The sequence below is a fragment of the Bombus terrestris genome, chromosome 15, assembly GCF_910591885.1.
Source record: "Bombus terrestris chromosome 15, iyBomTerr1.2, whole genome shotgun sequence".
Lineage (NCBI taxonomy): Eukaryota > Metazoa > Arthropoda > Insecta > Hymenoptera > Apidae > Bombus > Bombus terrestris.
This window is the reverse complement of record NC_063283.1, coordinates 7,847,016-7,868,970: the sequence shown is the minus strand read 5'-3', so window position 1 is coordinate 7,868,970 and position 21,955 is coordinate 7,847,016. Positions and strand designations below refer to the sequence as shown.

Here is a 21,955-nt window from a genome sequence, read left to right as displayed (position 1 = left end):
GGTATCAGGCAGGCGAGCTCCGATACCTGGTCGTAGCGAGCTTAGTGCCCGCGTGGCAGATTCGTACGCGTTCAGGTCGCGTTCGGTGTACGGGAAACTGGTCTCCGCGGCTCTCTATGAATAGAATTAATGGACGGTGATTCCGCGCTTAATCGATGCGAAAGAGAGAACTGCGTGGATCGTGAATGACGAGCCGAGATGTTCGATATCGTTGGCTTCGCAAGAATTTTAATTATTGTCAGCAAACCGTCGTCCACTGCGACTCGAATTAGCAGCGGTGGCCTACGTGGTTCGCCGATAATCGACGATTTATCGTTCGATTCGCCGTCGATCGTCGGTGTCGTCGTCGTTGTCTTTGTATCCGAGATAACGCGTTCCCGAGTGTCGACGTCGTCGCCGCCGCCGCCACCGCCGCTGTCGTCGTTTGGCGAACAGTGGCAAGCAAAACACGCATCGATGCCTCCTGTACGTGCCTCGAAGGCCGCTGGCTTCTTCTCTCTTTCCGCGATTGAGTAACTGTACATCATCGACAACGTCTACGCCGTGCTCGCGTCCCGAAACGAACCGGGGCAAAAAGCGGTCTCGCGCGCCTCGCAAATAACACGGTGGATTATGAATACGCGGGGCAGTTTATTAAGAGACATAAATCGCGCAAAAACCGCCGGCCAATTACGATTCGCTCCAATTCGCTCGGCATTCGCACCCTACGAGTCGATTAACAGTAGTTCGTACGATTTCCACGCGTTCAGCCCTAGACAAAAACTTTGTTTGATCAACCAATCTACCTGTTAGATCAACGCGTCTTTGAATATCCTCGATAAATAGTTGAATATCCAAGTGTTCGATCCTTACCCTTGGTCGGATACCTTCTTCCTTACCAGTTCCTCTTTCGTCGAAAGGACTACTGTACTTTAATTTCGTTCTCGATTCAGGAATAAAGTACGAAGAGATAGGAATAGTTATAGCGAAATGGGGAGGAAGGATTTGTTCGGATCAGCGTGAGAATGGACGATACGCGGGATAATAACGAGAAATCGTTAGTCGTAGCACACTCGAAAGCGAACAGCCTTTCCCATGGCAGCGGTAACAACCAAATTCCAGGCTGACGAACTCGCTTCTTCTTCTACTCCCCTTAATCATCCTCCATTTCCTGCAAAGCTCTGCTACGCCCGCTTGTTAAAACTGCGCGAACGCTTGCAACTGAACAAGCCAGGAAAGACATAAATTAAATTACCGCGGAATCAAGCAGCGAGTCTATAGGTGGAATCATTCGTGAACTCGGAAACCGATGATTTTCACAAAGCATTACGGAAGAACGAACTTAAGAATAAAGGACAAAGAAAGGGATACATGATCCCTATTGAATATAGACAAATCGACAAATAAGAGGAGAATCGAGGAACTGAAAAATTCCTTTTGCTGGCTATTCGGGCGGATTAACCCTTTTCGATCTCAAATAATTCTCTTAAACGGATAAAATGGATAAAGATAAGATATCCTTTGTATATGTCCAGACAGCATAAAGACACCTTATGGTCGTTTTAACCCTTGAGTGACGTTAATCGCGAATTAACGTTTGAATTTTATCATCGAACAATTAAAAAAGTCAAAGAAATACAATGAAATATTTTAGTATCGTTTGTTAGATGACCTCGTATTAAATGTTCGAGTACATGACATAAATCATAAGTGCGAAATAATGACACTCGATGAAATAAAAATAAGGAACGTGCATAAGAACTGGGTGTCCCAGTGAAATGAAATACCACGGTCAAAAAATATTAAAACATCTCGTAATGGCTTCGGTTCGTAGACACAACATCCTAAATCGTTTCATCACGGTTTGTTGCTCGCGATTTCTATCGAGATTCAACAAACTGACGAATGACACAGATGGATCAAGGGGATGAAGATATCTTCTTCACTTCTGGAAGAAATTAAGATATTTTGTAATGTTTTCGATTCGTAACGTCGACACACTAAAAATCACCATTCTATCTCGATTCGTTGTCTGCGAAAGGATTGTCGTAAAATCGGTTGCTTAATCAGGGGCTAATTAATTTGACGACCGTGTCACGAGACGCGTATGAGCCACGTACGGTATCAGATCGCTAATTGCAGTCCATCACGGATTATTAGCCAACGCATAATGACGATGTATAGGGGCGCAACGACAGCTTCTCAAACGGCAATTTGATTCTCCGTCTTCGTATTGCGATTTACGTACCAATTATCGACGATCGTTCTTCTTCGTTTTACGGTCTCTTATAATCAGGCTATACACCGTGGTATAAAAGTAACTTTAAGAAAAACTATCGAGCACCGCGGTTAACGAGAAGAAAATTCTTAGCATCGTTTTAAATTTTATGTTAGATCGCTCGTACATACATCGTTCTATAAAATTACACAATATGCTTCATTTTTGAAGAAGTATCAGTGAAAAAAGTATGTTGCGGTAATTCTTTATTTGTTTTCTTAAAACATACTAAATTGTTATTACATACTAGCCACTTCGTAACTGCTATTCATAATCATTATTATGAATAAAACATGACAGAAAATAATGGTTATTTTAATCTTGGGTGTTTTGTAACACGGTAATCGAGTAAAATGTGACAAAACGCCTCTACATAAATAAATAGCTGCTATTATTTCTGAATAAATATAAGATTAAATCGTCCATTTCTCGAACATACGTACGCGTTAATTTTTCATAAAAACAATACCGACCTCTTAAAGTACTTTACTTACCGATTGTTCACGCTATTCGGTCAGTGTCGAGTTTCAATCTTGTCGAGTTTTAGCTTTTATCCAGCATACAGCAGGCTCGAATGTCTTAAACTAAATAGTAGCAAGTGGCCGTAATCTGATCGTAGTTTCAACAGCTGACATTTTAGAACCAATGGCTGTTTCTCAAACGCGTTTTCAATCCCCTTAGAAACTAAAAAGTCAAATTAGTCTTCTTTTTTATTTTCTCGTTTCATCTCCTCAACGATGCGCTATCGAAAAATGTTGACTAAGTTCGTCGCGGGGCCTTGCACATCGACATTGTCCCCGTTAGGTCCGGGGGCCGTTTAATTAGTCTGTTAGTAGGTTAATTGACGCGATCTTTTCTCTTAATCAGCAGTGTATCAGCGCGTGTGGATAACGAGGTTAAATTGTGGTTAACTCCTTCTTCAAATCTGGCCTCGCACTATGCCGGCACAATAGAAAGGCGCGTTTAACCTTTGCGGGCGACACCGGGTCTTCATGCGCGTTTCTGCGATTCGCGTAGAAATATTTCACGGTCGGGACGATTAACGCTGAAATGGGAACGAGTCGCTATGATAACCGCTACTCATTACGGAACATTTCTTTGAGGAATGACGCGCCTCCGCGGGAACACGGTTATCGTGCAGGAACTCGCGGAAATTAGGATTAATGCCTCAGTAATGAATTATCAGGATGCACGTGAGGTGCCTTGAAAAGTGATAGAACATTCTTATAGTAAGAATGAATCAAGAGATAGGTATTTACAAAAGTATATGCACGCATTTTATGGATTCATCATACCTTATTAATTTAATATCAGATTTGAAATTCGATACTATAATTTATATCGAGATAAACTTTAATTAATATAGCCTGCAATAAAATGGATTTATTTACTTCCAACTAAAGTATAAATACATAAATTCATTTATACGCAGTACATCAGCACTAGAACCAAATTGATCGTTGATCACAACACCAAACCAATCAAATTCATCAGAAACGAACTTTTTGTTCCGGCAATTATTAAAAATATCCAAGTCCTTTGGCACTATTTGTGTTTACGTTTATTCAGATAGGAACATGATTACATATACTTATTTATTTTTTGTCATATTATTTTAGTTTTAATTAACTTTGTACAATATAACATATTTATGTATACATTAAAGATAAATAGTTCTTTTATTGAAGAAAATATTATCATTGCTAGAGATGGTAGAGAAGCACACGTAAAAGTACGAGTTCCAGAGTATGACTTCTCTTGAGAATAACAAAAGAAAATTGTTATCGCAGGCTGTGGAAGATAAGGTTGCTCCTACCCCGGTTCTAGATTGAAGGCTCGAGTTTGAGAGCCGTTTTGTGGTATATGAACGACTTGCCCTATGAGACAGTACAATACAATGGAGTGTGGACTGTAATAGAAGTTTCGTAGCATAGGAGTTCGTATAGTAACATTGCCAAGCAGCGGCCATGGAATGGCCCTATGACGTTTGTGTCGGAATAGAATGGCAAGAAAAATGATCATGCTTGGAAACAGAGTCTAAGGAACGTAGAAAAATTGTAGCAATTTAACCAAAATATAACTGCAGAAATACAATAATTCACAGAAACATCAGTTCATAGAATCACTCGCATAGAATTACTTTGGCTGTGTGTTATTTCTAGTATTAAACGATTAAGAGTAATCATATTTAATATTCGATTTTAAACATTGTACACGTATTTTCATACAGATTTAAAAATTGTTTCGAAGAAGACTTCTGGAGTGGTCAAGGTTTTCATTTCGTAATTACTTTTTAGTATTCAATGGCGAGCTCGCGATCGGGAATAGGACGATAGTACCCTATTTGCGTTTATTTACGCCTGGCAGACAGGCCGAAAACGTTTGAGTATAAATTTTAATGGGCACATCGGGCCTTCCCCGGAGCTCGTTCACGAAAACTCGTCACGTAGAGATCCCGGCACGTGTTTAGGAAGTCGCTAGAGAGCCACGAGCATTATGAAACCTCGTCGCGACTATGAATGTTAATGGAAGCTTGGCCGCGCCGACGTTTACTATCGCCGTTGCAGAAAGTATGTATAAACACAACTGCTGCGCCGAGTGCATCCGCGCCTCGATTTCACGAATGGCATGGCGTGTCCCAATGGTTTCGAGCGTTTCAAGAATTCACATTGCACCACGAGAACTTCTACGAAGCATCCTTAAAATTGCCCGCCGTGGTTTCATTCTGCACGCGACCACGATTTACATCTTGAACATCCGATCCTGATGAAATTGCACGCCGAATCCCCCGGAAAGATACTTTAGAAAGATAATTTAGAAGATTTTTATTAGAACAATCTTTGTGGTTCGTGCAATTTTATATTAAGCGGTCTAAAAACTTGGTACGTAATGATTTTCGGAAGTCCTAAGGACAATGTCGCTTTTTGACAAAGAGTATTTAATACTTGGCGTTGAAAAGAAGGTTGAAATATAATTTAAAGGAATTGAAAGTAGTCTTCGATTATAAAATTCGATCGTAACTCAATTTCGTAGCAAGTAATTTACAAACTGGTTGAAAAATAGCCTACAGAAATTTTTAAATTGCCGTTGTATTCTATAGCATGGAACGCTCGACGATTCTCATCTTGGAAATTTAATCCTGATGCAATTGCGCGCTGAGTGGTCTGCAAGGAAGGTCGAAGAATAATTTATAATATCGTAAGAATTTGAAGCGGATGCAATTTTGTAGCAAATGGAGTAAAAGGATGAGAATAATATTTGTAGAAATTCTAGGAATACTGTCCTTTGGTATAAAACGCTTCGTACTTTTTATCTTGAAAATTTAATTCCGATACAATGCTATGTACCCTGAAAGGAAGATCGAAGAATAATTTATGAAATTATAAAACTTTCATCCTGACGTAATTCTCCGTAAAGTGGCGTACAAAATTCTAAAACTATTATCTCTCTTTGATATAGAGTACTCGACATTTTTCACATTGAAGATTTAATCCTAAAGCAATTGCATAGCGAATAGCCTGAAAAGGTCGAAGAATAATTTACCAGCTCGTTCTCGTAAGAATTTAATCCCGATACTCTGTATTAAATGGCTTAAGTATCGGTAGACAAATAATTTATGAGAATTCCAAAGTAGCTATCACACATATCCCAGCGTGGAATGCTCGAGACTTCCCACGTTAAAAATTTGATCCTTATACCAAACGACTTGGAAATTGATGGAAGAATAATTGAGATAAACTCCACGAGATTAGACTTTACGATCAGATAAATCCGTTGGATCAGTAGGTCATGTGGTGCGTGTGCTTTTTGCTGCACACGGTTTCTCGTAATGTCTAGTCGGCCAGGAAACACCAGTCAGCGACAGTTTTATACTCTTTGCTTCTTGACCTTGCCCCAGAGAGGCCACCGATCGGAACACTATTCGAAGCATGTAAGGTAGAGCAGTAGTTTCTTTCCTCGCCACTGGACGCTTAACGGTCTCGGTCCAGTCCGATCGAATCGCCTCGCCGTGTATCCTTGAAGTATCTTCCAGTAACCAACCTCGAAACGATCAACCTGTCCGATCGATCTTTAACCATTAAGTCCATCGATTATAAAATTCGTCCCTCTTCGACTTCAAATATTCTTGCAATCTCCATTAGCATCAACAGCCCTGATTTAACCCTGTATGTACCTGTACACGATTCTTTTATACATTAAACTTAGGTATCTTAATCTTCTATGATTAGAATTTAATTGGAAGAATCCTAGTATCGAGTAACTTCAATCTTTTCATCTCAAAAAATTACCAAATAATATAAATAACGCAAAGCTGCTGTTTCTTAGAGATAGTTGAATAGAAAAACAAAAATGGGTAATGAATATTGTATGTTGCAATGGTATTGTAAGATCAAGGGCGAATAACGAACACACCTTAAAAAGTGAAGGTACGGAGAAGATAATTTTTGTAAAAGCAAAATTTGTCTCGGAGGCAAAAGGTAGATTATGGCGAAGAAGATACGAACATCAATGGAATCGACCGTGAAAATTGTCTGCCGGATATGTTCCGCGTGCTCGCGGTCAGTCGAGTTCTCGTTGCCCTGAAATATGTGTCACTTTTTGCGGACGCTCGTGCGCCATGCGGGAGACGAGTAACACGAGACCACGGCCCAGTTCCTCTGCAACCGCCAGGGACACACGCGTTCTGTTCCTCGAGCATTCCTCTTCCTTGACTTTTCTTTTTCTCTTCTCCTTATTACTCGTTCTATTGTCTTGATCTTTCTTTTCGTATTTCGATTCTTATATCGATCATATATGTATATATCGAGACGTCGTTGTGGTAGAAGATGACTGTTTCGTACAAATCGCTAAATACGAAGCGGAAGAATGTAGGAGTAGATAACAGAGGAATAAATAATATAGTAATTAATGGTATAAGATAGGAATAGTGTGAGTAAAACAACCAAAGAAGCGGAACCGCTTATAATCTGTAAGGAATATAATTAAGATATTACCTGTTGAGACGATTGACGATGCTAAGTGATTTTGTTTTAATATTAATCGAGAAAAATAGTCAAAATGGTTCAACATAAATACAAATGGTTCCAAATTTTGTTTTACCAGTAATACCGTTTGTTTATATTTCTGTCTATTTCCGTATACAGCAGAAACAAGTCCGGCCTTCATGTGCGAGCTCAATCTCGCTAGTCGTTCCTATAAAAATTCAAATTTCGTCCAATATCGGTGACGGGTTACGTAAGGAGCTCGTCCTGAGTCAGTTTCGTGGCACAGAACTTTCGTTTTCGTTTGATAGGGGACGCGAGGAAAAATAGAAATCGAAATTACGATTGCTGGAGAGGAAAAGATGATTTTCCACGAAGCAAAATGGAATGATCGGTACGTTTGGGAAATAAGAATAGTATTCCACGACGCGGTACTGTTTCATATTACCCGTTTCTTTTTCCCACATACCTACGAATCGTTCGTTTTCCATCGAAACTTTCTATTCGAGGATGTATGTTCTACCGACCTGGTGGGTGTCGATACTTGGCAAAGTTTTCTTATCTCGTAGGATGGAATTGGAAAATATTCCACAGCTCTCTTTTCTCGATATCTTTCAGCTTATTTTCCTTTGATCAATCTTCGTCTATTCTCAACAGTCTTCCCATTTGACTACGACTTAAGGAACTTGGAAATTTTACGTGAAAATTGTCAGCAAACATATTAATTACTAAATTGTGGATTTTCATGCAATTACGACATTTATTTATGTATTTAAATATGTAAATATAATCAATTATATGTAATATAGTATATATATATATTATAATACGTAATATAGTCATATAATTAAATATGCAATAATGCAGAAAATACATGTAACATGCGGAAGTATACAAAATATGCAAGGTATCCGTGTCGTAGTTATGAAATAAGAAAAAGCTAGTATTTATAAAAATATATAAACAGCAAGAACATGCAGAATCTACTAATTACAGATACTCATGCGTTCCACATAAAATCGAGAATATATTAAAACATCTTAGAACAAAGGAGCAATAAAAGTCACGAAGAAGAGAAAACAGCAACCATCGTGCAGTCTCAAAGAAATAATTCTTAGTCTGGCAAGTTCAAGCAAGGTAGTCGCCGCTTCCGGATACGAAATTGATGTTTGCATACCACTTCGGGGTTCGATCGTCGTCGCGTGTCCCTCGGTAGTGGTTTCCAGTGGCACAACCTGGCTGGCAAGTAGATTCAGCCATCATGCGTACGGCACACTGCATTTTCTCCTGCAAACAGGAACATCCTCAGACGGGGCTCGCGTGACCTCTCGTATTTCCAGGCGTTACCATGGATCAAACTGCGAGATTACGAGCTTTCGAACCGCCTATCGACCGGTCACCCACGCACCAACCTGACCATTAGCACCGATAAATTATTCTACATCGTAACATTGCACAGTGTGGCATACAATGGACAAAAATCGATATAATCACTGCTCGATTTTAATCTTATTATTCGATGATGTCGTAAGTACAGGTAATAGAAACGTAAACGGCAATACTCTCAAAAATCAATAGAAGACCAGTAAAGATCGTTTGTATATCAAAGTCTAATCACTTGAAAATTTGCTCACTCGAGAATTTGAGCAGAGATATGTCTAATTGTATGCTAAATGTACTAAATGTCAGGCTATATTTGACAAAACGCAGGATAGGCTTCCAAGCGTCGGCACTATTTATTTAAACGTCATCGTGTGTACTTAGACAAAGAAATAAATATTCAAGACATTTCAACCGAGTCAGAAAATAGGGAAAATAGTAGCAAAGATTTGATAAACAGACTCTTACTCGCGTCGAGTGAGTCACTCGATATCAAGTTCCTGTCCCAAATTCTCGTTCAAATGCAGTACTGTGCATTGTCTCGTAACTCTATTCTTCAATCGAAATAAAGTGGCAAGGATTCCGGTTGCAGATAACAATTGGACAAACTATTACATACATAGCAAGATAGCGTTATTTTATCGCATAATCTTCAACATCTTAAAATTGAATATTCAACTTTGCATGGAATATATAATCGAACTTGCTATACGTACATATATATTGGCGTGGTCACTATTTTCCCAGAAAATTCTATATCCGAAGATCTCGAAACGAACAGAAGTTCGTCCGAAGATTCCATTAGCCAGTAAATGGAGTGAATAAAATGAGAGATGCCGTTTGAGATATAACGCTCATAAACCTTGACGCGTGAAAAGATGTTTTCCGTGGAACGTGTCGTTGAATGGTCGGCACGCGATCACCGTTGGAAGCTTTCGCGACGCGCGATGATCGCGTAAAACGACGGCATAAATCAAGAGGAATCGACCCAGATGGGCAAGCTTTCTTCGAAAGCGTGGCCAACAATCGAACAGCGCCGGTTGATTTATGTGCCGTGAAACGTGTTGACGTGCGTTCAAGCCGACGCACGGCCGTTGAACGCGAATCAATGTTTTGAGACTAAACGATTCGCCGCGAGCATACCACCGTTTTCTGCACCGCGATCGCGAGCGTGATTCGCTTAAAATGATAATGAGCTACGGCCACGCCGAGAAATATCACTCTGGATGGACGCTCGTGGCCGTTAGACCGAGACCACTTTGCATTCGAGTACGTATTCACCTTTGGAAGGATCGATCGAATTTCAAAGCACATCTCGGAAAAACGATCCAGCTTTAACCTTCTAGCCGCGAATCATTTTCATGGTCTACTGTATTAGAACTTTATATACAACTCTATATACGACTTTACAGGTCGTATTATCATTAAGACACCTTTATTACGATACAACGAAAACGATAGTTGGAGAAAAAGGAAATATTTTTGTTCGTCACGTGTTACGTTTTTCCGACCACGTTCTTGTAATCTGCAGCGTCATGGTCTACGATATAAACAAAATATTTCTGCGATTTGATATTTGTCGAGCACCGTTCGGAGTATGCAGCAACAAAAAACGTTGCTCCTATTTACTTCAGCGTGGACACGGCTTTAGACTCGTAGGTACGGTTGCTCGAGATCCTCGATAACATTCACGACACATTCTTCGCTGATGCTCCACTCGCCCTTCCCATTCAATCTTTCGAGAGGAAGAGAAAAATCGATTTCTCGCTAAGGGATACAAAAGCTTTCGCATTTCGCGACGTGAATTTTTATCGAATATCGATTTTGCTCGGTTCGGCGGGTCGTCCGCTCGGTGTGGCGTGTGTCGCCGTTGAAATACGAGACACGATAAAACCGCATCCGTCCGCTGGAACAAAAAACAGCGGAGATCATGGTCGGACTCCCTTCGCCGGGGAATCGGTGTCAACGAGACAAATTGCCTGAAAAAACGACCGAGAAAGCCCCGAAAGTCAGCCGGATGACCCGGTATGCGAAACCAGAATTCGGTAACAAGCCGCCTTCAGCCCTCGTCCTCTCTTTCTCTCCGAGTGTAATCATCGAGTTTTTCTCCTATCGGTCAGGCTGCACCTGCTACTGATTCAATTACGTTCGCACGATGTACCCGACGCGTTCGCAGGTTTTGCGATCCAGCAACAAGGGGCTGTAACTTTGTTCCGAAATCGGATTGTTAGCGAAACGTGAAGAAAAGAAGTAGAATGGATATAAGGGAGAAGAGTGCGGTATCAGAGAGCGTTTCTTTAGATTCAGATGGCTACTTGAAACTTCTTTCGAGGAAGAATGTTGTTGAATGGAAGGAAGAATCGAGCAGCAAAGAAAGTGTTTTCAGCCTTTTCACGTTTGATGTTATACGTACGCAATTACGTAACAGTGAAGAAATGAAGCAGTTGATCAAATAAATTGAACAATTGTTCGCATATACAAAACAACAAAACCATAAAATCAATATCGTAAGAGACAACTAGTAATTAAACATTTTCGATTTCTTTATTTATATTCTTCTTTATTTACGCTTTTCTTTATTACATAACCCTTGTTATCTTACTTAAATTCCTCGTCCTTTATTATATAATTCCTTTTTGCTAATTTACATACACTTGCAACTAGGAACTGCTCGAAATGGGCATTCACAAAGGAATAATCAGAATTTCAGTACGAAGCGGTTTCCCTCGCTCGTATAACAGCGTTCCGCCGCGATTCGCGTCGGGCTGGAAATCCTGTTAAATCAATACCCTAATTGACCGAAGCGACTCGTGTGTAAACGCGCGTGAACGCGTACGCACGCAGCGCCGTTTCGCGTAATATTCAAGCAAGGATCTTCACAACGTGGAAACATGGCCAGCTGGTCGCGATCGTGCGTTACACCATATCTCACGGTTTTACTACCATGCTGTTTCATTTATTTGCATAATAGCCGCTGATGACTCGTCGTAAAGACGCGCTGCAAACGCACAGACCTCGCCCTCTTTCGTTCCCTCTTGTATCTTTCATTTCCATTCATATTCATCCTTTTTCCATAGTCAAGCTTCGCTTCCAACAGAATATTTCGATTCTCTTCATATCGCATTTACCTTTTACATCGACAAATTTTAATATTTTCTTTTAATCACGATTCTCATTCAGAATGGCAACAGGGTCGAACTTGGAAGACAAAACAGTCACTGGCTCTTACGTACACTCGATACCACTTTAGAATATAAATATAAAGTTTCAGACGAATAAAATGAACTTACTACTTGAGTAGCTACACTCCAGTGAGTTTTCTCTAAGAGCCACTCTATATCACAGTTCGAAGACAGAAAGTCGATCGACTCTTGGCGTACGTCGTACGCACCTGGTGCGTCGCATTTATCACGATCAATACTTATTAATCGAGAGTCGATTTAATTGAATCTCTGGAGACCCCACCCATCGCGAGGTAAGAGAGCTTGGGCAGATATATCGATTTCCCTCGCGACTACATACTGACCTCTTCGTCGCGATATTACGCCGCATTAAATTCAGGTTAGCGCGCTAGAGGACTCATAAGACGCGGACGCAAAAATTATGAATCCCGTGAAAGGTTTCTAGTACAAAGGCACGGCTGAACGGTCCAGTGCAATCGCACATTTCATTAAACCGTTACAGTGTGACGAGTTCTTTCGCCCGGGACTGTAGAAAGGCGCGCGAACAACGATTGTTCCGCCATTCCATTTCGTTCCAGTGATATAACATTATGAAAAACCAGACATCCAGACTTTAAAATTAAATCGTTGAAACTCCATTTTTCTCGGTTGTAAAATGTAGTAAGGTAGGATTGTTCGAGTCACCTGTGTTTCAACGTCTTAAAATTCAGTCTTGGTCTTTAGGCGGAATAATCAAACGTTTTGTATGTTATGAGAGCAATTAATCTTTAACGTAAATGATAACGAAAGAAGAAGAAAATATTCGCGTACCCTGTGATAGTGTTAGGCAACCGAAACGAGTTAAACCGAAGACGCAAATGCCTCTCGATAAACATGGTCGTTAAGCATTCTATCTTATGCTACGAAGGCTATTCTTCAATACGGAAAAACGACGAGTTCGTGAAAATCCAGGTCGAAGCATTAAAATCAACTTACGAAGGAGTTGAAACTATTAGTTGGGAAACTAAGAAATTATTTAAGAACGAAATTAAAATTCCTCTAAATTCTACGATTAATTCCTACGATATATAAGCCACGTGGAGGCCAAATTAAGAAGGAATTTGTTAATTATTTTGTTTCTCAAACGTTAAATTTAAATTGACTTTAAATTACATAGAAATAGAAAACTTGATAATATAAAATTGCATAAAATAGTATGAAATTAACATATTGAATTTTTAAATTGTTCTATGTAAGATGAAGAGTGTGAATCATTATGTAGTATATTTTTCTCCCATCACTTCGCATAAACGTAGCCACAACAAAAGTCCATAAAATTCGACTTCGCTCGATTTCTCGCATCGAGAGCGAAAATGTGACCTAGGGATCGTACTTTGGCACGGTTCCAAGGCACGCGAGGAACGTGAGGCATTAGGCATGCTTATTAGTAACAGAAACCGAAGAGAAGCGACAGAAGCAGCCTCGTACACGTATCTGCACGCGCGCACCTGTATGCAGCGGTGCATCGGAAATCGCCGGAGCTGTGGCATAGGCAATAACGCGAGTCATACAGGTGTAACTCGGCCCGTGGATAACTGGACGCACACGTAGCCGCGTCCCGATGGGATTAGACGAAGAGTTTTGCAACTGTGCCACCGGTAGCCGGTCGCAATTTGCATGATTTCCGAAGATTAACCTTGTAGCGCGCGTAACAATGCCCTCGGGCTAGAGCTGCGCATTTTCTTCGTGGAAGGATTATATCGTTTCATAGCCGCGACGAGAAACGTCGATACACGGCTGTCGCGTATTTCCACGACGAAGAAATAGATGAGTCGAACAGGAAATTGGAAACACGCGGAGTATTGATATTCTATAGCTGTTGAACCAACGGCATCGATGAATAGTTGCTTGATTCGCGTAAGGTTCAGCTTTTTCAATCTTGCGGATTTTATACGGCAAGAAAGAAAGGACATTCCTTTTTGTAGCGTTGATTCGTCCTCCTTCGGTTCTGTCGATGAAATACACGTTTTGCGATGGAACGTTATTCGTTCGTTCATTGAGAATTGAACGTGAATCATGTACCTGGACAACGAGATTCTGTAACTTGTAAAAGGTAGAGTTGATCATTCAGCTTCTGAGAGGCAGATAAGTAACGTAATATATTTCTAATGATTCTGATTTCTGATTTCAGGGATCAGGATGCGGTGGATCGGTTACGTGGCCACAATTCTCTGGTGGTCGGGCATCGCCAGGTCCCTCAGTACGCTGAATCGAGGTCACAGTCAGTAATACTCCTTTTGGTGGTTTTAAACGCGAGTATTTCAGTAGCCGGCGCGTTCCTTTCCTCGTGTCTCCCCGAGCTGACTTTCTTGGCTGGACCACTTCCTCGCTCGAGACTCTCTCGCATGCTTTCGAACCAGAACTGGCCATTAATCGGATTCCCTTCGTTTTAATGCTATGCCTGACGTCCTGCGCATTTAGATCATTCTCTCTCTCTCTCTTTTTCTCTTTCTACCTCTTCCTCTGACTCTCCCGATTTCCAAGCAATAACAGTTTCCGATCGAAAATACACACTGTGACTTCAGACGGATACTTACCTTTTTTATTTAGGTAAAAATGGCTAGTTTTGGCTGTAACCCTTCGTCGTTAAACGTTCTCCACTCTCTATCTTCCTTTCCTTCACCTGTTCGAGACCTGCTTCTCTTTCTTCACTAAGACTCCTCTAAAATGTGTAACAGCTAATTGGACAAGGAACTCGGTCAAGGTGCAGTCGGTCGTCTGCTTCGCGGCCGTGGGAAAAGAAAAGCGAACAAAGGGGGCGACTTTCATCTTCCCTGTGTCCTGAACAACCACCAGAGATACGATATAAGAATGGAAAAGTCTTCCATTTCTCATTAACCCTGCACTGTGCACCAGAAAATTTGCACGTCTCATTTCTGCACTGGTACTAACGATAATTGCGCTGGAAAATTAATGTACCGTATGCCGTACCATTTAAACTGTCTACAGAAGTATGATAAATTCAAAGTATTCATCTCGACGACTTTCCTTATCCGCTCGCGATATTAATAGCAAATTAATATCTTCTGCTACCTTAGCGATGGTAACATAATATTCCTATCCCCGTTTACCAGCTGCATTATGTACACAGTCATAACGAACGTGAACGTAATTACCGTGCCAGTACCATGCTACCCGCCTCTACGTTGCTAAACAACGAGCTTTAATATCCGTCTTTAATTACTACCTGGGACAATGCGGAAAATCGTGCGCCAGCAAAAGAGACTGATCCTCTATCAACCACTCGTGGCACAGAAACCGATGTTCCGTTTCATATTTCCAACAGACAATTCAGTCAAGCATTCTCGCCCCTTTTGTATCTCCACAGAGGTGTCACGGATGGTCCATGAAGGTTTGAAGCTTCATGGAATAATCCAGGATCCAAAGGACGTCGCGTAAAGTAGTTTTGGTGATGAGGTGGTGAAGCTTTAGAGAGTGTCGTCTATCATAGTATGATATTATAGAGTTGTAACTTGTAGGAGAGTTTAGTTATTAATATTGACGTGATTTATCGTTGTTTTCGCGATGGATATAAATTTTACGTAACGAAGAACGTGGAACGAAAAATATATACGTACGACCTAGCTGAAAAATATTTGTCTGAAGACTTCTGAGCACAAATATACTCGCTTTCTACTCGCGTATACTTTTGATAGAAATACAATCAAGCATTCTATCGTTTCACCGAAACAAGATAGTTGAAACCAAGTCATCTATTTCTTACGATTCAAGCCCCTGCAACTATCATAGACAATGTCTTCTGATCCATGGGACTGTATGTCTTTGGTATCGGCCATTGTTTCTCCCCACGAAGACGAACGAACGTCGACCACCGATAAAGTTTTTCTTTAATTAACGCGGTAACGTGGTATAGGAGAAAGCGAGACCGTGAAGGTAGAGACCGCGACAATTTACGTCGGTTTACGCGCTCTTACTGTCTCGGTTAACGACCTGGCCCAGGTCTACGTACTCCCGTACACTTCGACGATCGACCACACGCTTTTTCCTTGCTTCTTTCCATCCTTTTCCTTTTTGTTTTTCTTTTTTCGCATACGTCCCCGACTTCACGTGACTACGAGCACTCCAAGAGGATCACGGCGCACTTTCACCAACCAACGAAAGATTCTATCGAAGGTTGGGCACGTTAACGACGCTCCAATTACCGAACTCGATTCTGTCTCAAATGGTACCAGGTCCTTTTAATTAGCGATTCGCCCGAAATCCAAAGAAGAATCGCACGGTGTCGAAGAACTATCGATCCAGCAGTTAGTCCTTGAACAAGAGAAACGATTATTCCTCGAACAGCGCGACCTCGCAGGTCCCAGGATGCCTCCGTTAATTATAAAGCTTCGTTGGTACGATATCGAATGAGTTAAACAGTTACTCATCACGCACCACGCGGTTACGAGATATAGGTCAACAGGCGCATCGTTGAAAGTTTAGTTTAACGTGTTCGAGATAAGGAAATAAGCGTCGATTAAGTTCGTGAGGTATTCTCGTTAGCCAGGCATTAGTATAATAGATCGTTACGGGCCATTAAAATCGATTCTAGTTTCGATATAAACATTGCTATTAGGAGGATTTAATTGTCCGTTTATTGGCCTACTTCTAATCTTCGTGCAGACGCGCGATACACATGTTGGAATGAAGAAAAATACATAGGATCAAAATCTATCATAAAAGTTATCGACTTAACGTTACTAATCTATAACAGAAATACGTTCCTTCTCCTTCTGATTGATATTTGACACAAATTCATCGTAGGGGCTTGACAGAGCAGTCAATAAATGTCATGAAACGTGTGAAGTAACATTGTCTATCTCTGCTGTTTCATATCCTTCCATGTTCGCCTAGAATACAATTCGCCAACGTAGAATAATCGATTGGATGACGCTGGATGACAGGATGATAGAAGCTCCCAGAACGTCTCAAAGTCTAGATCCAAGATACTTCGACCGTTTCTTAACTTCTTGCAATGCTAACCATAAAGAAATTTCGGAAAAATTAAAATATGGTACCAAAGATGCCATCATCTATGCGTAGGTTACAAAATCACCCCGAAACCCTGTCGAGTCCCCGGGCCAGAGTCCAAAGAAGGCACGTGCATGTTCGTGTGGGAGTGCATTAAATCAGAAGGCACGCACGTGGGCGTGTGCGTGGACACGTTCATGTTCGGCAGCTGTTGTGTGCACAATACGACAACGAACGCGATCACCGCGTCCAATCTTCAACACCACCAACATCAGTACCATCAACACGCTTCATCCTCTTCATCTGATCCATTGAGACCAACCCTAGCGGAGGCACTGGGCAACGAATCGACCAGGCCAACGTTGACCTCCCTCTCCAGCTTCCTCGTCACGGACTCGAGCACCGCTAGACCGAGTCACCATCCATCCGAGACGCCGGTGTCTTCCGGAGGGTCCAGCAGACCGCACAAACCGCTCTCGGCCGGTTCCGCTAGGCCGCTGCAAAAAAGACCGCACGCGAAACCCACGTCCGATCACAAGGACAGAATTCAAACTTCGGCGGTGCCTGCCTCGTCGAATTTCTGGGAGAAGGGCTCTCAGAGCACGAAGAGACCAGGTTCGTCGGAATCTTGGGACAAAGGGTCTCAGAGCACCAAGAGACCTGGATCTGGATCCTCGGTTCATTGGGAGAAGGGATCTCAAAGTACTAGGAAACCTGTATCCTCGGATTTGTGCGAGAAAGGATCTCAAAGTACTAAAAGACCTGGATCCTCTGATCTGTGCGAGAAGGGATCTCAAAGTACTAGAAGACCTGGATCTTCCGAGCTTTCGGAGAAGGGATCTCAGAACACTAGGAGACCAGGATCTTCCGAGCTTTGGGAGAAAGGATCACAGAATTCGAAAAGACCTGGAGGTGTTTGGGAGGATAGTAGTCAGAGTACGAAGAAACCTGGTCATCATGACTCCTTGAATATACAAAAGACAAGACCGGAAAGTAGTCAGCATACAAATATCAAAGAGAAGGATACGACGCATGGAAGTTTTCAGAGTCATCTTCAGGGATTCAAGGATAAGGTGGACACTGGACACAATACATTGGTGATTAGATTACCGGCGAAGGAACATGCTTCCAGTGAAGGTGAAGGTATAAGGCATAATAGGCCTAACAACCAAAGACCGTCCGAGTCGAGACCGGATGATAGTAAGACCGGGGATGCTGATTTAAGCGTGCAAGAGTCGATACATAGACCCAGTGTTAATTCGGTCGATGAAAATGTGAGTATTTGATAATAACGTTCAAAAATAACTGTTCTTATTTCGGGCTCCTTATATAATACAATAGAACGTATACGATTAATGAAACTTTATAAATTCCAAATTACGAGTTAGTAGTATTACAAGTTGCCAATATTATCGAACAAATTCGAAATATGTAAATTTCGAGGGACTCGAATTAAAAATAAAATTCAGAAATGTTTTATCTTCCATTCAGGAATCTGTCAAGGACCCTCATCCAAGCTTGAACTTCATTCATACGGAACGTCCACAATGGGCGACCAAACCAGTATCCCCGAAACCTACAACAGACTTCTCGAAACCATATTTTTCGATAAAAACGACCACCACCTCTCGACCGATTCTGATGAACGATCAGCCAGATACCAGGCCGAATTTCATCTCAAAACCCAATAGTCCGAGCACGGTTACGAAAACCTCTACCACTGTCAGACCGACATATTTCAGTCAACAGTCCACTACCAGGTATTCGACTATGTCTTTACGTGACTTAAAGTCTTAGCTTGAAATTTTCATTGAAAATTCTTTTTGTATCATTTCTAAACGTTCTAAAAGTATATAAAATTCACCTGATGTGTTTGTAAATGCACAAGCCATAAATTCGCCTACAGAATTTTATCATCAGATGCCCTGTAAATATGGCATAATAATATTTCAAAGTCCGGAAGCATAGCTTTTCCTATTAGAAGTATGATCTTAGCCACAGCTTCCTCGAATGAAAAATCTTGTCCTGTGTGCCAATCTTCTCCCTTTGAGCCCCTCGATTAAAGTCTAATTTCAAATTTATCAACTTACTCCATAAGTAATTAGAACAATCGAGCAAAACGACGGTGTTCGAGCGCCAGCTTCAAGCTTTTCTTTCATTCTAGCGCAGCCGGATCCTTGCCACAGACCTCTCACTGGCATGTGACCACAGAGCCCGTGTTCGTCACGAAGCAAAGACCGTTGTCGTCCACAAAGCCGATGGGCTCACCCGAGACTACTAAACCTTTGACCAGCAGTTCGCATTTCTGGTCGGAAAACAGTTGGACGCCGCCGAGACCGTCCTTGAAACCGCACTGGACTGACAATCCTAGCCTTCTTCAGAACGGGCCCGAAGCATTTCCACCGCGGCCGAGTTTCAAACCGACCGAACCGCACGAAGTACGTCCAGCCACTTGTTCATCATGTCGAACTTCTAATCTGTTTAATTTAAAAATATTTGCAAGTTGCAGTTACGGATAATCTTTATCAAAATATCACAAGAATAACACGTCATTCTATCGATCCTATAATTACTTTTTCACCTGTTTTCACTTAATTGCTGCAATAGAATCATCCATAGTAGAGATCCTTTAATAATTTTGTCTAGTGTTGGCAACTTTTCAAATAAGGAATCGACTCGTGGCCAATTAACAAGGCGCTATCGTATACACATGCTAGATCGTATCAGTGTAATTTATAATTAATTTACAATTCATAATATTCATAATTCATAATGTATTCATAATTTGATGTGTTCATAAGATCATGGAATTCTTAAATAACTCGGTTCCTCGCCGCTGCCACGCTGCTCATAATCACGAACACTTCTTCCCCATACGAAAGATATAATGCTTCCGTGTCTTATCTAGAGATTGGTTCTCCTCTAAGCAATAGCTTCATCGTGTTGTATCCTCGATCAAGAATATACTCTCTGTACCCCGCGGTACAATTAGATTCTATCGGTATTCGTCATAGGAAAAACACGGTTTCGCTAAACGAAAGAAAATAGCGCGACTTTTTGTCAGAGATTACTGTTAATCGCAACAAAGAAACGGCGGATCGGCTCGATTACACAGTCCATCGAACAGCATGATACAAAATGAACGAAGAACTCCATCTACCATCTTAGAAAACTCATATTGGCTTGTGCGAAAAATTTATTGACAAAATTGAAAGATATTATATCTTTATAGAATTCGTATATCACTAAACAATATATATATACTGTTTCTTTATAATCATTGATTCTCTCTCACATATAGAAAATTAAGAAATTCCAACACAGCGCATAAAATACTCGGATGCCCAATCCAACTAATATTGTATATTTCCTTTTTTATAGAACACGGAGTTTCATAAACCGCTCGGCGCAGCACACTATATCACCACGTCTCACTTTGAGACTTCTGCTAGGCCTAGACCCACAAAGAAGACCACCACTTCTACGACAACTACCACTAGTACCACTACAACTACTACCAGTACAACCACGACCACGACCACCACGACCACCACGACCACTCCAAAACCTGACACGACAGTGTCTACGACCGAGGCAGTCGCGAAAACTGGATCGGTGTTAACCGTGTCTGCTGCGACTGAAAGCAAGGGTATGCAGTGCGGAGTACCGCCCCTGTTTCCAAGACCGGAGACCAGGATCGTTGGAGGCAAGGACGCACCGTTCGGTCGATGGCCTTGGCAAGTATCTGTTAGGCGTACTTCGTTCTTTGGCTTCTCCAGTACTCATCGATGCGGAGGAGCGGTGCTGAACGAGAACTGGATCGCGACTGCGGGACACTGTGTAGACGAGTGAGTAATATTCCTCGTTCTATTATTAGGGAATTGCGAGCTTCTTGGAACTTTTCACTACGATCGAGATGTCACGTTTTTGGTTTTTCCGAAAGCAATCATGTGAAGAGCGTTATACTTCTGCGCCAATAATTAAATATTCACCATTTTAATAACGCGATAGGATTTCTCAGAAGCAAGCCACATAAGAATAATTCAGAACACTAACTTCAAAATTTGTCAAAAAATGATAGAACGAAAATAGTGAAAAAGAAAATCTAAGATCATTGGTCGCGAGGAACAGCGCGATCAAAGTACATAATTGCTTTCTGTTAGGATTACACTGCTTGTACGTTAGTGAATGCAAATGTTACCGCTTCTTGTATAGAAAATGAACCTCGATTAACCCGAATACAGAGTCGAACAACTTACCTGTTTCTTCCAATAGCCACTAAAATGCAAAACGAAACAAATATTTGTTATCGATTCTGTTATAGCCTGCTGACGTCGCAGATCCGGATTAGAGTGGGCGAGTACGATTTTTCGTCTGTGCAAGAACGATTGCCTTACGTCGAGCGTGGAGTTGCGAAGAAGGTGGTGCACCCGAAGTACAACTTCTTCACTTACGAATACGATCTGGCGTTGGTTAGATTGGAAAGCTCATTGACGTTCGCGCCGCATATTTCACCGATTTGCCTGCCAGCCACTGACGATCTTTTGATCGGCGAAAATGCGACTGTCACCGGCTGGGGAAGACTGAGCGAAGGTGGTACACTGCCTTCTGTATTGCAAGAGGTAAAATTGTGTGAAGATTGTCAAGTGTAAGCTATGTACCACGTTTTAACAGAAGATTTGTAATGAGTTTGCGGATTTGTAGATAAATTTATACCTTTTTATTAACACGATTAATGATACGAAGCTTAATCCTGTTGTAGTTTTCGAATATTTATCTTACTTTTATTTTCTTACTTTGAATAGTTTGCATATTAAGTACATTAAGATAGATATGAAATTGTTAATTTAGAAGAGGGTTGCGTATCTATTGCAGGTTTCCGTGCCCATAGTGAGTAACGATAGGTGTAAGTCAATGTTCCTGAGGGCTGGGAGACACGAATTCATACCGGATATTTTCCTATGCGCTGGATACGAGAGTGGAGGCCAAGATTCTTGTCAGGTACCCTTTTAAATTCACTATTCATTTTATATTTTGCACTTTATATATATATTCTATCATCTAGTTTACTATTTTTCTGTATATATATATATATATTTTATTATACAGGAATAATATCCAAGATTCCAGTTGTTCCATCAGAA

At 41.2% G+C, this 21,955-nt stretch overlaps 1 protein-coding gene across 8 annotated transcripts in view; it reads left to right on the top strand.

Moving 5' to 3' along the window:
• LOC100651177 (serine proteinase stubble) overlaps nucleotides 1–21,955 on the top strand; it is a 76,963-nt gene that overhangs the window by 53,739 nt on the left and 1,269 nt on the right. For 7 of the 8 annotated variants that reach the window (XM_048412572.1, XM_048412573.1, XM_048412569.1 and 4 more), the window contains 7 exons: nucleotides 13,972–14,061; nucleotides 16,884–18,085; nucleotides 18,303–18,571; nucleotides 18,976–19,249; nucleotides 20,193–20,659; nucleotides 21,136–21,433; nucleotides 21,687–21,812. In XM_048412572.1, coding sequence (XP_048268529.1) covers nucleotides 13,980–14,061; nucleotides 16,884–18,085; nucleotides 18,303–18,571; nucleotides 18,976–19,249; nucleotides 20,193–20,659; nucleotides 21,136–21,433; nucleotides 21,687–21,812 — 2,718 coding nt within the window. In that variant the 5' untranslated portion in view covers nucleotides 13,972–13,979. The remainder of the gene's footprint in view (nucleotides 1–13,971; nucleotides 14,062–16,883; nucleotides 18,086–18,302; nucleotides 18,572–18,975; nucleotides 19,250–20,192; nucleotides 20,660–21,135; nucleotides 21,434–21,686; nucleotides 21,813–21,955) is intronic. The other variant, XM_012317164.3, reaches the window with a different exon arrangement.